Source organism: Mytilus californianus, unplaced genomic scaffold (assembly GCF_021869535.1).
Source record: "Mytilus californianus isolate M0D057914Y unplaced genomic scaffold, xbMytCali1.0.p SCAF_15, whole genome shotgun sequence".
In the NCBI taxonomy this organism is placed as follows: Eukaryota; Metazoa; Mollusca; class Bivalvia; order Mytilida; family Mytilidae; genus Mytilus; species Mytilus californianus.
Genome location: NW_026262637.1, coordinates 8,086,033 through 8,102,700, shown reverse-complemented (window position 1 = coordinate 8,102,700; position 16,668 = coordinate 8,086,033). Strand labels below are relative to the sequence as shown.

At 32.2% G+C, this 16,668-nt stretch overlaps 1 protein-coding gene across 1 annotated transcript; it reads left to right on the top strand.

Moving 5' to 3' along the window:
• Positions 1-3,747: 3,747 nt before the first annotated feature.
• LOC127725952 (uncharacterized) lies at positions 3,748-15,843 on the top strand. Its single transcript, XM_052233257.1, has 12 exons — positions 3,748-3,766; positions 6,088-6,225; positions 8,241-8,290; positions 8,687-8,758; positions 9,062-9,197; positions 10,482-10,616; positions 11,346-11,419; positions 11,727-11,804; positions 12,307-12,592; positions 12,849-12,952; positions 14,746-14,839; positions 15,599-15,843. Exons 1-12 carry the CDS (start codon positions 3,748-3,750, stop codon positions 15,841-15,843), a joined length of 1,431 nt encoding a protein of 476 aa, XP_052089217.1.
• The last annotated feature ends 825 nt before the right edge of the window (positions 15,844-16,668 follow it).

Sequence of the window (16,668 nt, the reverse complement as noted above, 5' to 3'; positions counted from 1 at the left end):
AATTTTCACTTCGTACTATGAACATCAAAATTATTTATTTTGTAAAAATATTTCCTTTCTCTATTTGAACTGTACACGTATACCTAACAACAAAATTATTTTCATTTACCTGTGTTTAAAGTAATTGTAAATGGCTGACATTTTTGTTCCAGCATATTGTTTTTCTTAAATTGTTTAACATTTCGTAGCGGTATAACATGTTACATTTATTATTCTTCCCTTAGTTTATTATTTTGGTATTTACATAGTATCATAGGTCAAATTTATTTGTTCAGTGTAAGTTCACTGGTGTTAATATGTCCTTTGATTGAGTTAAGCTATTTCAGTTGATATTTTATAGTGTGTCTTTCTATGTTGTGATGTTACACAATTGTTTCAGCAAAAGGGTGAAGGTTTGCTACCATTAAAACATTTAAACCCGCTGCAATTGTTTGCACCTGTCCTAAGTCAGGAATCTGATGTTCAGTAGTTGTCGTTTGTTGATGTGGTTCATACGTGTTTCTCGTTTCTCGTTTTTTATATAGATTAGACCGTTGGTTTTACCGTTTGAATGGTTTAACACTAGTAATTTTTGGGGATTTTATAGCTTGCTGTTCGGTGTGAGCCAAGGCTCCGTGTTGAAGACCGTACTTTGACCTATAATGGTTTACTTTTATATATTTCGACTTGGATGGAGAGTTGTCTCATTGGCACTCATATTACATCTTCTTATATCTATTATGTGTGTATGTTGACAACCTTCAAAGATCATTCTTCCGAAAGTGTCGGATCAGAACACATATAAACAATAATACACACGTATTATAGTGAACACCACCACAATACGGTAAATACTTGAAGCCAATTCAACCGCGTCTCGTCCATTCTAAAATGCAAAAACATGCAAACCGATGAAATGCGCGGCTGGTTGATATTCAAAGCAATTTGATGTGTGTTAATTGCAAAATCAATCGATCTTTTGGTTTCTTATCCTATGGTCATCTTGTCTTTTTGTTAACACCAATCTTCAACTTTGTCCGTACATTGAAATACTTGAGCACATTAAAGATGCAGTGATCAATACAGCTATCTCGGTTGCAGATATCCATCTTCAGAATTAATGATTCAATATAAGATGGCGTCCTACGGATTGAGTTCTGCAATTTAGATGTTTATAAACATTCAATAAGATAAATTGATTGGTGTTTTCTTTTCTTTACTCTTTGCATTTATATGATCGATAACAAATTAACAATAAAATAAAATAAAAAGTTAAGTTGGTTAGGTTTAAATCCAGAAAAGCACTTCAGACGCATATAGAATTGATAAAGTGTCGTTTTCCTCTTCTTTTTTTTTATATCGACTTCTAGTACAGAACTATATGCATAGGGAACACAGTGAAGGATGCAAAACATAAACGCTTTCTTCTTGCACATTTGAAAAAACAGTTTTTGCGATACCGAAAAAGAATCAACTGCAACATTGAAGTTTATCTGTCTTTTAGAATAACTAAATCATGATGTTCATAGTACGAAGTGAAAATTTTTAGTAATACCAAACACTTATCAAAGCTAGTATATAGACCAGATATAACCCTGAATAACATTAAATAACAAAAAAGCATTACAATTAGTATCATAAGTATACATGCATGACCAAATACAAATATTTTAAATAGCAGTTCTGGTCTAACGTGATTAGAAGCTCAGATGTTAGGAAGAAAGATTGGGAATTCGAATTCGATTTATCTAAGGTTAAATATTATCTACGGCGGCACGGTCAACCCTTTAACGGTGTAAATTATAAAGGCTGCGTGGTGTTATCCTGGAATTCATTATAAATGGAATGACAGACCATGTTTTGCCAGTATCTCTTACGTTTGTGAGAGTCAGGTAATTCTAATTTTTCTTTGGTAGTGTGTATACAAAACTTAATTTATATTTAAGTTCCGACGAGTATCAAAAAATATTTGATGGACAATAATTAGGCCATATTTTCCTTTTCGACTTCCTTGTGACAAGTATTGTGTGACTGTGACCGACTTTCTATTCAATTGTACCTTGATTTTTAATGTTGATTAAAGATTAAGGAATAAGCATAGCCATAGTGTTTCCATATGTTTTTACATATGAAGTTCCTATCAAGAACATCTACAGAAAATTATCTCTTAACTTCGCTTTCTTTATCATCCACTCATTACTTTTAACATAAAGAAGAATACAAATCATAATAAACCACTTTAAAATGTAACTTGCCAGATAACTATTTCGTCCCAAAAGTCCGCTCATTTAACCTTAATAAAATGTATGAAATAGCCACTGATTGAACTAACGAAAGAGGATGAGTTAATCTCCCCTTTATTTTATTTGTTATTCTCGCAGGGTCAAGATTTAAAGGTATATAAATCCTTATAGAAATAGATATAGAATATTAAAGATACCATATAATTTAAATGATTGCAACAATTTTATATATTAATAACATTTAATCAAAATGTTATTTAGCACTACATGTTGCTTTTGACGGCATTTCGATACAAAATTGCCAATCTTACGTTTTTTTTTGTCAATTTTGCATTGAAGAACAAAACTGACTAAAACTAATTAATGTGTATTCTAAAAACAATACATAGCTTTACTTCCAACAAAAATTTTGAATTTGGTTTACGATGTCAATTTTATATGCTTGGGATCAATACTCAAAATTTGCAAATTCTTTCAAAATTGCTATCTTCTGGCATTTACAATTAAGTGATCTGTTAAAGAAGAAACCATAATATTGTCAAAACTTGAAAGAACACACATTGGGCTGTGTTGCTGTGAATTTTAGTTAAGATAGAAATTCTTTTTGACAATAACCCTGGTGTCAAACAAATTCAGGGAAAACTGGCATGAAATTTTCTAAAGAAAACAGCGGGGAGTTTATAGAAAATTTCACATCAGTACCGAAGCACTGGCTACTGAGATTTTGATACACTTGCGGATTAAAATTCCACAAACAGTGGTCTCGACCCAGTGCTTATAAATGAAAATAACACGTTGTAAATGTCGTACACAAACTGACATACATGTATAGTTGTTGTATGGTTGAGGTATGCAAAGTATGATAGCATAATGTTTATTCTTCTTGATGCACTTCTGTTTATGGTAGAATTTCAATTTCAGCCTTAAGTGCTACTTATACGCCAAAATGTCGTGATGTTGGGTTGATTGGGTAAGTGATGCGATATAGCGCACGTCTTTATGAAAATGGAAAAATAATGTCGATGAATCAATGGCAAAACACTTTCTAGTCACAGTTTTTGGATTCTTTCAATTGAGTTATCAAACTCCTTTATAATTTTGAGCTGATTGCATTTAAGGATTCAAAATAATCAATATATTGTCGATGCGCTAATCTTTTGACTCAAATCTCTGTTTGTTGTGTTTAAAAATGATTACGTACAAATACGTAATTTAGATACTTTGACTATACTTACATGTAACCATAGTTATTTCTTTTGTGTTTGTTTTTCGTAAGTATAGAGATCATTGTAATGTTAGACCATCCACTATAATTCATTCACCGAAAACTTCCGTATCTTATAAAAGTAGTAATCAGAGAAACTGACATCGCCATTGAAAAAAATCCCCCCCCCCCCCCCCAAAAAAAAAAATCGAAAGCTTTTACAGCTTACTAGTTCAGGACTTTAACATTACCGGGGCCTTTTAACGCTTCCTATACGGTATGAGTTTGGTAGATGGGTTGCTGTCTCATTGAATGAAAATAATGCCCACAGTTACTAAAAGTACGATTATTATTTACTTACTGATCATGCTGATATCAAATGATGCAGTCCTGCACTCTAATGTCGGCGTCCGTCCTCAGACAGTTCTAATACAGCAATGTCGTAAGCACTACAGGACGACACGATTATATGGGCAATGTGTACAATTTTAGTGAGAAAAAACAACAATAAAGTAATGACTTAATTTCAATAATTTCAATAATCCACCACCAACAAAAATTATACAATTACTTCTACAACTACTTCTACTACTATTAATACTAATAATGTAATAACAATAGTAGTAATACAGGCATTTATTTCAAAACACAATTTTGTGTATAAGTATTTTGATTCGCCCGTCGACGACTTGATGTATTATGGTATATCAATGTCCGCGTGTCCACCAACACTTCGTACGATTACTAAAATTTGCTTTAACCAATTCTCATATCACTGCAATTGACGGAAGAAAGCTCCCTGTATATTTTTTATATTTTTTGATTTGTCATTCCAGAGTTACGGAACTTTTGACTCTTAGATTTTCACAAATCGAGCATTATCTCCAGAATTCCTAAATTTATTTCTTCCAAACTTTACATTATTGTGGGGATTGAATAAAGTAAGCTCCCTTGGGATTTTTTTTAATTTTATGGTTTGTCATTCCAGAGTTACATGTACTGAACTTAAACTGATACATTTAAGGCATTTTTTCACAAATCGCAGTATTCCTGGATAAACTTGTTTTTATTTTTACATTATTCTTGAGATTGACGAAAGGATGCTCCCTTTTGATTCTATGAATTGTCCGGTTTGTTGCTCTAGAGTTATGGGACTTTAATTGTCAGATTTCAGTTAATTGTTTACATATTGTACCATGATAACTTAGTTTTCTATGATTGATTTATTAGAGACTTTTGGCGCAGCTGTTTATTTAAATAAGTTGTTGCATGACTATAAGAAAGAAAAACTAAGGCTTAATTGTGAACTTCTTATGAGATCAAATACTAAAAAAAAGACTAAAAGAGTAAAAGAACCACTACTTGAGTTCTCCTCCGCTTGTTGTGGAGTTTCTCTTCACAGTTTTTAGTTTTCTTTGAAGTATTTGTCTTTTCATTGTTTATCTGTTTGTAATGTTGTTGTCTGTTATTTCCACATAATTGTGATTTTTTATACACCTCCTGTTTTTTACAAATATTACACACATTTAATATTGTCTAAACGTTACGTACAACATGATGTAAAATATGTTGTTAGAAAGTTTGATTCGAATAAAGGCTATTTAAGGATACATCTGTATATCAATAACCGATCTTATCTCTGATTACATCTTGTATTGGGGTCAAAACTATCTCAACATGTCCATAGTTTCACCTTTTCTATGTATTCTGAGTAAGTAGTTTGTCTTCTTTTGCCTTGGCCAAATCGTTTAACAGCAGCAAGTTTGGTTGGAACTACATGTAGATCATTTCAATTCTTCGCGCTCCGATTTAACCCGACTCATCCGTAGTTTGAAGCATAGGTCGCTGAAAATTCAACTGTTACTGAGTTATAAATGTTTCATTTAAATTGTAATTTTCTGAAAGATTCTGGGATGTCTTGATCTATTGATAAAACGCGATCGGGACATTCTGTTGTTATTTTCATTTTAAACAATTTATGTTTCAAAGGGACATTCAAACTCATAAGTATAAAAATTAACTGACAACGCCATTGCAAAGAAAAAGAAAGACCAGGGAAAGCAGATCCTGCTTCACATGTGGCACCCGTCGTTTTGCCAATGAAAGTACAAACCCGAAAATAAGTCTAATTCAATAGGTCAAATTCGGGGAACAGGAGGACGGGATAGTGAGTGGTAAATCTTATTTTCAACCCACGTTGTAAAATTAGGTAGGTAATATATTGTTGCAATCGTGGTTGGGCGTGTTATTAGATATAAGAAAATGTGGTATGAGTGTCAATGAGACAACTCTCCATCCGAGTCACAATTTGTAAAAGTAAACCATGATAGGTCAAAATATGGCCTTCAACACGGGAATGCATTGTTACCTGAATATCTGACTTCTAGTTCTTCTAGAATAAGCTTATAACTCTGGGAGAAACAATCCGTAGTGTTCAAAGCTTGGAATAGAAGGTATGCTCTTTCTGGTTCCTGTCTGGTTCCTCGTTTTAGATATATGCCTTCTAATTGCGTTTTCCCTATATATATAAAGCGAGGCTCTTCCTGCCTGGTTCCCGGTTTCAGATATCATATTCCTCCTGTGTTGGAGAACCACTGAAGCAGTGTATCAATCATCCAACGGCACCACAATATAAACCTTTATAAATTATATATTTTCCAGTGCTATTGGGTGGTTATAAAGCTGATATTTGTGAGGATATTGACTCAACTTTCTGTCAAGGGATCAAAACTAACAGACCTGACATGTGTAGTAATGCATGTATTTCTACTGTATGTAAAAGATCATGCGGTCTTTGTCGTAAGTTTACAAATAAAATCGCTCATATCCAATAGAAAACAAACAATTGGGGATTTTCTGTATAAATTTCAGATATTTCCCTAAATACTGGAAAAAAACTAGTGAGAACATAATTATGTGCTAAACGCACGTGTTTTGTGTACTTAGTATAGAGATAGTGCAGATTAAAAGGCACTACGGCGGGGGAGGATTAGACAAGGATATGATGATTTCGCCTCAAATTTAGAAGAAGAAACATCTTTTTCTCTATGCACTTAATAGACGTTTGTCAAACAATACTATATTGAATGACTTAAACAAATGTTAGAGATATCATCTGTTTATTATTGCTTTGGTTTTTAATTTTCATTTTATAACGCATAGTTATCCAACATGACAGTGTTAACGCAAACATATTTTTCTTTTTTGTGCATTGAATCTTTGTAACATCGGTTCCCCTGAACATTAAATTGAAGCACGTAAATTAAAAATTCATTTAATATTCAAGATAAAAAAAAAGGCGATGTGGTACATTGTATGAATGCCAATGAGAGATATATATAGATTATAACATGGTATTTTTCATATCAGACCCCTTATCAGCCCTAGGTCATGATATCAGCTCGAGAGCCGACAGGCTCGAGGGATGATTTTGACCATGGACTGATAAGGGGTCTGATATGAAAAATGACATGTTATGTTCTTTTTATCATATACTTCAGCAGAAGACATACAGACAAAAACTATTTTTAAAACTTTGAAAAAATGCATTTGTTGTAATATTTGTTTTGCATTTTTTAATAATATATTTTCTTGATTCCTAATATTTTTTTCATCCAACTTTGTTATGTTTTACACAAAATACGTACCATTGATGTGTATTTTCCGGAATTTGCCAAATGACTTCGAATTGTCCTGCGATAACGTTACAGAAAAGCATGCGCTAATAACCGGAAAGCAATTGATATTAAACGGAAGCAGTTGATATAAACCGGAAGCAGTTGATAACAAAAGTCATATCACACGGCTAAAGCAATTCTTCAAATTTAATGAATAAATATAATGTACAAATTAGTTTTATCATGGGGTACAATTATACCATTATTTTCTATAAGTATATGATATTTATAGATTATAACATGGCATTTTTCATATCAGACCCCTTATCAGCCCTAGGTCATGTTATCAGCCGGAGCCGACAGGCTCGAGGGATGATTTTGACCATGGGCTGATAAGGGGTCTGATATGAAAAACGACATGTTATGTTCTTTTTATCATATACTTCAGCAGAAGACATACAGACAAAACTATTTTTAAAACTTTGAAACAATGCATTTGTTGTAATATTTGTTTTGTATTTTTTAATAATATAGTTTCCTGATAATTAATATTTTCTTTGTCTCCAACTTATGTTATGTTTTACTAAAAAAACCGTACCATTGAAGTACATTTACCGGAATTTGCCGAATGACGTCGAACTGTCATGCAATAACGTTACAGAAAAGCATGCGATAATAACCGGAAGCAGTTGATATGAAAAAGAAGCAGTTGATATAAACCGGAAGCAGTTGATAACAAAAGTCATATCACACGGCTAAGGCAATTCTTCAAATTTGATGAATAAATATAATGTACAAATAAGTTTTATCATGGGGTACAATTATACCATTATTTTCTATAAGTATATGATAAATATAACTACCACACACAGAGACCGACAGAAGGACGGGGATGTAAGCCCACTCTTCAACAATGATCATATAGTATAGTTAACTATAAAAGGCCCCAGCATGACACAATGTGAAACAATTCAAAAGGGAAAAACGGGAATACAAATTAAGGTTTTGTTACACTTGCTGTAACTGAGATGATCAATGTCTAAAATACTACTTTATTTGTACAGTATATGATAGGATATCAAATCAAAAACCATAGTGTGAATTTAAAAAGAATACAATTCAATATATCTGAGGGATTTCTTTAGACACAAGCTTATATTTTATCAGCTTTGCAGTGTTATTCCTATTCTGATATAGACGACGTCACATCATGTAATACAATACAGATATGTCCAAATTCTGATGATGTAAGTACAAACTATATTTTGTCTCTAGCTGGTACATGCCCATGAAGATTATCTCCAGGAGTAGTTATAAATTTTAATAGAACTACTTTTTTAAATCTATGACAGTGAATGAAATAGCATGAACTTACATAATATTAAGTCCCCCCAATTCTATGTTTTAGCCTTGATTTAGTTTGGTCAAAAGGTGTTGCTAGTTTCTACCAGAAGGAGGTTTTCAATGCGTTCAAGCAGCATGTGTGGCAACTAACTGGAACAATAGTTTGTTTGGAACTTTTTTTCTAATAATTTTAAACTGGCGTTAAACACACAGTATGAATAAAGATTCTTAAATTGGTAATATTTCTTTCATAATATTTGGTTTGTTAATTTAAACTTTAATTAATTTGTGTTTTTTAGTTTTGCTTTACCACACAAACATTTTCAGATCGATTTAGAGAAACATACCGATTAGGATGTGCCTCGAACAATGTAAGTGCCCTTTTTCAACATAAATTCAGATAATTTTTCCATTTGATAGATATAACAAGATGTGGTATGAGTGCCAATGAGACAACTCTAAATCTACATCATCTATACCAACAGACCATCATACAATATTAATTTTAATTGTGATTAATTATACTTATAGTGAAACATATAAATCACCTAGACAATGTTACGAACATGTGTGTGTGTGTGTGTTTGTGTGTTTAAGGATTGGATAGAACATTTTTCAAAGTGATACGACTATCCTTAAAATTTTGACATGTTGAATTATAATGATTGTTTCAGACTTGCCGTCAATATACTGGTATATCACGCACTTATAGAGTCAATGTTGATGCTGGATGTTGCAATACTGACAAATGCAACAATAAACCTCCAGTTTTACTTCAACTGAAACCAGCTGTTACGCGTTCAATTACAAGTAAGACTTGTAAAAAAAGGCAAGGTTGTTTCCAATGAAAACATATCCCTACAAGACGAACTTAACTGAAACAGAATGAGCACCGATTTTTACGAAAAAGCTTTCGAGTAAAACAGTCATAAGTAATGAAAATTTGAGTGTTCAAATTGTAATCGTGTGAGGTTTTGAAAAGAATCACATAAGCGTTATTTACTAAATTATTTATGAAAAGGAAACAAAATGCACACAATCCTATCTTTATATATAAAAGAAAGACGAAAGTTACCAAAGGGATATTCAAATTCATAAGTCGAAAACAAACTGACCGTATAGCAGACTATACGGTATTGGTTTTCAAACTGTTGAAGGCCGTACGGTTGCCTATAATTGCTTACATCCTCTTCATATGAAATTTGGTAGGTAGTAGTCTCATTGGCAATCATACCACATCTCCTTATTTTTATATTGACAATGACATGACAAAAACCAAATAAGACTAAGAAAATAAAACAATATAAGAAATTCAAATATGTAGAAAGTATTTACATTGTTTGAATACTAAAACAATATACGTGAGCTGTTGTATACCCGTATGTGAAGAGGAAAGATTCGCTACAGGAACAAAAACCAACATGATATTTCAAAATAAAACCAAAATGGAAACGCATATATCAAATCCAATCACGATAAATTTCGATGATAAAACTTAGTAATAAAGGAGCCAATAAAACATATAGTATTTAACGGACCACTGACCAAAGAAAAACTATAAAAGACACACAATAGTCCACGAAACACAAGGCAGAAAACAAACGCAAAACCAAACTAAAACCAGAATGTAGGCTGATTTCCCTAAAAGGTAAACAGTATCTGTTGTACTATCATCAATTAGTATCCAAGTAACAATTTATAAAAGTAAACCATTATATGTCAAGGTACGGCCTTCAACACGGAGCATTGGCTCACACCGAACAGCAAGCTATAAAGGGCCCCAAACATTACTAGAGGAAACCATTCAATGTATATATGTTTCCATTGAAAGTAAATTCCAGTGACCTATATATTTCTTTGACAATTTGAGTTAAGCGATTGTGTTATATAAAGGCAATGAGCGTTTAACAATAATTTAATCATTGAATTGCAGTTGAACACCTTTAGAACATTTTACGTTCCTTCTTAACTATACATCTGTATTTCATGTAACTTGTTTCTATCAATGTTCTTCAATTTATAATTATCAAAAAGATAAACAATTCCATATATGTTAAAAATGATTTTAAACTGTCTTATAATTTTCTTATCCAGACACAACAGCAAATTTCTCGACTTGCATGGATATTGATCAAATACTATGTAAAAACTTGAATGATAAGCATTCTGAAGTTTGTACGAATGACTGTATTTCTCATCATCTATGTCCAAACGCTTGTTCAAAATGTGGTGAGTAGATCTTACGAAGATGACAGTGGTGGAATCCAAATTCCAAAGACAGGATTTCATTGTTTATTTGGACCATAGATAGATAGATTTATTTGATCAAATATTAACATAAAACATTACAAAAGTAGTACAAAACAATAGCTGACCTGTAAACATACTAAATTCATACAAATCTTAAAACAATTGTTGATACCTAATCAGGATTGCCCATAAAAGCCATACGACTTATTTCCAAAGGATATTTTATGTTACATTCTTAAATTTATTAAATATAGTTATAAGACATCATGACTTTGGCAGGTTTAAAACTAATTATGTTAAAATTATAATTGACGATGACACTGACTAGAATATAGAATATTAAAGCAATTCAATAAAATATAAATTTGCATGCTACCAAAATCGTTGCTATCATTTCATCTGATCGAATTATATATGTTATAAGTTTTGTCCGGAGACGAAAAGTATCATACTGAAAACAGAAGTATACAGGATTAAATTCTCTATAAAAACATTTGATAACGTAAACCAGTATTTTCAATCCTCATATATGTTCAAGAAGTTAAATAGGCATTTATACGATCTTAAAATAGTATAGTCTGAAATAGTGCGGTAGTTATTAAATGAGTATGCTGAAAGTAGTTGTATTCAAAATATACAAATGGCTCTTTAAGCCTATTATTATATTTGTAAGAAAAAAAATGATTTATTTTGTTGAATTTATTTCAGTGCAATGTTTACAGTGCAGTGCTGTATCACATCCTACTGAATGCAAAACAACAACAGTTTGTGGAAAAGGACAGGTATGCTTCATACATGAATTCCGTGTTAACGTCTTAGTGTATGATAATAATTATAATAAAATAATGATTGAGCATATGCTTTAAAGTAATCTCCAGATATTTTTATGTAAACTATCATACTTTTCTACTTATTTTGTAATGATTATGCAAAAGCTAATTTATTATGAATATGCTTTAAGTTAACGCGTTTAATTCAAACAACATTAAAACGGATGGTAAATACAAACAAATTGCTATTCGTACAAAATATATTGTCTCATTACGTATGCAACTTCTTTGTATTCATGTCTGTATGTTTTCGTCGAAGGAATGTTTTGTTACAGAAACATTACAGATGACTTCAACGGGAACTCAAGCACTACAGCTTGGATGTACAAACGAGCAGGTTAGATTATAATATTGTTTTATATTAAGATTTGATTAGATACTTAATAGCAAACAAAAAGGAGATGATATCAATAGGACAAAAGTTATGTTCAAAAGAAAAGCAACGAAGAGACAAATAAATTATGATTTTGCATGATTCAGCAGCACGAATCCCACAACAGCCAAGGTCTAAATTTTAAATGCCCAGAAGAACAAGAAACAAAGTACAAATGTACAAAAGAGAAAGACAAACAAAATCTTATATATGTATTTGACATATTTAATTTCATTTACAGAATTTATTTATCATATCAATATCTTCCTTTGTTCTTTTTTCTAGTTAGCTTTAACAACGAAAATTGTCCAATAATAATGATGGAAAGAATTACGTAACTAAATTTTAACTACATGTACCAAATAATCGGTTCAGTTTCACAAAACTTTATTTTTCAACAAAGCCTATATTGAATATGCACTTTGAGACTTTAGGGATACAAATATTGTTTATTTTTAATATTAAGATCTGTCATCAAATGAACAGCACCCGCCATAATAGTTTGGTACATAAAATTTTTGGAAGACGTCAAGAACAGTTTGTCTTGAGAGGTGGCTGTTGCAAAGGAAATATGTGTAATTCATATTCATTCTTGTTTAACTCACCAAATTCAAGTCCATCCACGGATATTACTAATCTACAAAGTGCGACATATACAAACCAAGGAACTTCACAACACGTTCCATCGTTATCTGGAGTGTCAAAACCTGTTCCGACTAAACCCTTATTGACAACAAAGTCATATTCACTAGGTGACTATATGCATCCTTACATTCACTTAAACACAATGAAACTTTATTCATATCAATTTTATGAGTATGCAATATACTTATATCTGTTTTTTAGCATACAATAAATTCATATCCAATAAGAGAGAAAATACTAAATATCCGAAAAGGTGCACTTGATGCATATTGAAGGTGAACTTGTTCTATTGAATGTTCAACTCAAAAGTCTCCAAACTTTTTTTTATATACTTTGTATCTTATCAACTGGTTTACTATATAGATTGCTCGTCTGCAGTACATGTCAGATGTCCAGATACTTTCTATCCATACCATGGAGCATGCTTTAAGACAGGACCTGTACCACTGACGTACACTGAAAGTAAAGTAAGCAGTTTAAAAGTTTGCCATAAACACTATACTCTTTAATGGAATAAACACATTACAAAGTAGAGTTCCTCTTAAACTAAAATAACGATTAAATATGTTGACAGTTATGTTAATTTCTTGAATTGATAAAAAGATTCATCGGAAGATACAAGACTTTAGTTATCCTTTAGTACACCAACCACATGCGTTTCTTTTACATAAGACTTATCAGAGGCGCACGAATGGTTGTTTGCAATGTAATTTTAAATATCAATATTTATTTTAACACGTAAAAGATCACCTACAATGTAGGACACAAAAATGGAACGATGTATACAAAAGAAGTCCCAATACAACCACAGCTTATTAGACACACAGAAAGGCAATAGATGTCAAGGAATATGTACAAAAGCAGTGGCGGATCCAGAACTTTTTATAAGCCAACCCACTGACTGCCATAAGAGGGGGCCCGCTACAGTCATGCTTTAGTGATTCCCTATATAATCAACCAATTTTGTTCCCACGACCTGTAGTTGAGTCTAGTCTTAATTTAACTGCATTGAAATATCTGAACTAGGTCTGTAGTTGAGTTTAGTCTTGAGTTAACTGTATTGAAATATCTGACCTGTAGTTGAGTCTAGTCTTAAGTTAACTGCATTGAAATATCTGACCTAGGTCTGTAGTTGAGTTTAGTCTTGAGTTAACTGTATTGAAATATCTGACCTGTAGTTGAGTCTAGTCTGCATTGAAATATATGACCTAGATCTGTAGTTGAGTTTAGTCTTGGGTTAACTGTATTGAAATATCTGACCTGTAGTTGAGTCTAGTCTTAAGTTAACTGCATTGAAATATCTGACCTAGGTCTGTAGTTGAGTTCAGTCTTGAATTAACTGTATTGAAATATCTTACCTGTAGGTGAGTCTAGTCTTAAGTTAACTGCATTGAAATATCTGACCTAGGTCTGTAGTTGAGTTTAGTCTTGAGTTAACTGTATTGAAATATCTGACCTGTAGTTAAGTCTAGTCTTAAGTTAACTGTATTGAAATATCTGACCTAGGTCTGTAGTTGAGTTTAGTTTTGATCAGTTAACTGAATTGAAATATCTGACCTGTAGTTGAGTCTAGTCTTAAGTTAACTGTATTGAAATATCTGACCTGAAGCTGAGTCTAGTCTAAAATGTTAGGCCCATCCTTGCCTGTAGTTGACACATACAAATGTCCAACTTTCTTGCTTTGGTCAGGTAATATGTCAACTAAAAATTTCAAACTGGTCAATTTGGTTTAATATTGTTAAGGTATTAAGTGAAGTTAGTTATCTAATCCAAGGTTAGTGCAATATATTACGCTTTAGTCAAGTACAGGTCAGACTGAAGATAAATATATTGTCTCAAAAGCATGTGCTAGGCGGAAGACTGTATAAGTTTGAGTAACTTGTGTCTCATCCCTTTTGCATAATTAAGCAAATAAAATATGTTTAAACTCAAGTGCATGTGAACAGACGTACAGTTTGCATATTAAGTAGAATGTTCAATATACTAGTTTTAGAAGAAAACTATTTAGTAATTCATGATGCGTTGTGCTAAATGAAAACATAAACTCACTTAAATACTGAAAACATAACTGAATAGGAAAAGAGATCTGATTCTGTTGTGATTTAACAAGCAATAAAAAATAAATTGTGATGATTGTTTAGTCTTTCTAACAGACACTAAAGACATAAAATTTCAGCAGAATTATTTTCACCTATTTTTGTATTATAGTACATCTTCATGAAAATTCTCATGTATGGACTTTAGCATTTTGTATTTGTAGGCATACTGTGAGAAACAATGTTTAAGATTGGCTGAATTTGATCGTGAAGCCGAAATGACAGCGGTAACCAGAAATTTCCTTCATCATTTCAATGGTAAGTTTAGAAGAATCTATTTGTCCCCCGAGCAACACGTTGTTGGGGAATTAGAAATACATGCCGTCCGTCCATCCATCCGTCTGTGCGTCCAGTCTCGTAAGCGCTCTCATGTGTATTGCCAGTTTTTTTTATATCAAATTTATATCAAAGGTTTATATCAGCAATGTCTCGGACATTGCGAAAATTAGTGCCGATCAACTATTTTTTAAAGTGTTATGCACCTTTGATATATAATTGATATTAAAAAAATGCTGTATAAGCCCTCTGACATGTACGATTCTTGTCAGATTATTTAAGAAATATATTAAAGGTTTATATCAGCAATGATTTATATAGAAAATTGCATTTAATAAAGCGCTCTCAATCTTACATTTCTCTAATATATTTGTACAAAGTTTTAAAGAAAAAAAGAAAAATGAAAAATAAAAACTTTTGCCCTTGGAGAGATTAAATATGTGCTACGCAAGAGACATTATAACTCTATTGTTCTTTTATTTGTAATAAAAAAGAAATTATTAGACGCAATTAGCCTTTTAGGAAGACAACTGAATAAAAAAAATGTAAATGAGTCAATGATTCACCTAAAACACTCATTAATACATTGTAAGACACCATAATGAAACGAACGTGAATTCAAGAATCGCATCATTGTTTCACAATCTTACTTCAACATTTTAATAAAAAGAAATAAATGTATATCTAAACATAAAATGCATAAAAACTTGAATTTTACTTATATTGTATAACTTTTATCAGGTGCTCCTCTGTATGTTGGTGCTATTAGTAAGACATCTTCCCCAAAGTGGTTATGGGAACGAGGTCATCTGGAAGTTGATGTACTAATGTGGGTACATTATAACGGATACGGAAACTGTGCTGTTACAAGAGAACTGATTACCCATTCAGGAAAACACAGACATTCAGATTTCGGACTTGAAGACGTTAATTGTACACAAAGATTTAAACCCTTATGTCAATTGTTCTTGCGTGTTTCAAATTAAATATGCTGAATTAAACGTCTTGTTGGTATTTTCATTATTTACCTCTGTTATGTTGTGCATTCATTGATAACCACGAATGGCATTCAAAAGGAGGTAGAAGATACCCAGATGCTGTCAAGAACCATTAGTCCCATAAAACCGTCAACAACATTGCCAAAAAGAAAAACGACGAAGAGACAAACAACATTTCATGAAAATCCTTAAAGCAAACAAGAAAAACCGGACTATACGGTATGGTTTTTCTCATTGGTCGTACGTTGACCTATGTATAATTGCTTATATCCACTTATTTGAACTCTAATGGATAGTTGTCTCATTGGCAATCATACCACATCTCCTTATTTTTATATAGATTCAAAAGCACGAGGCCCTTTAAACACTTAGAGAGTGTAAACAGGTGAACTTACTTGCTCTCTCTCTCTCTCTCTCTCTCTCTCTCTCTCCTTCTTCTTCCGGTAAGCGGCCACCGTCAACTGGTTGACTCACATTTTGGAGTGAGCGCATGAAATTTTTGAATTTAATTAACAAAATTGGTGCAATTTAAATTATATATATACAGGTGCAATTAAAAACATGTCATTTAAATTTAATGACGGAGCTGAGCCTTGAAATAATCAGGACTAGGGGCGGAGACAGTACAGTTGAGCAAGGTGTTCCACTCTCTGATTGTTCTAGGATAGAACGACTCCTTCCGTACAGTTGTTTTACATGATGGAATTCTAAATGCCTTTTTGTTGTTATTTCTGGAAGGGCGTTCATTTTGGTATTAGCTTACTGGATGTATCAATTTTGACATAATTGTTCTGTAGCTTATACATCATTATT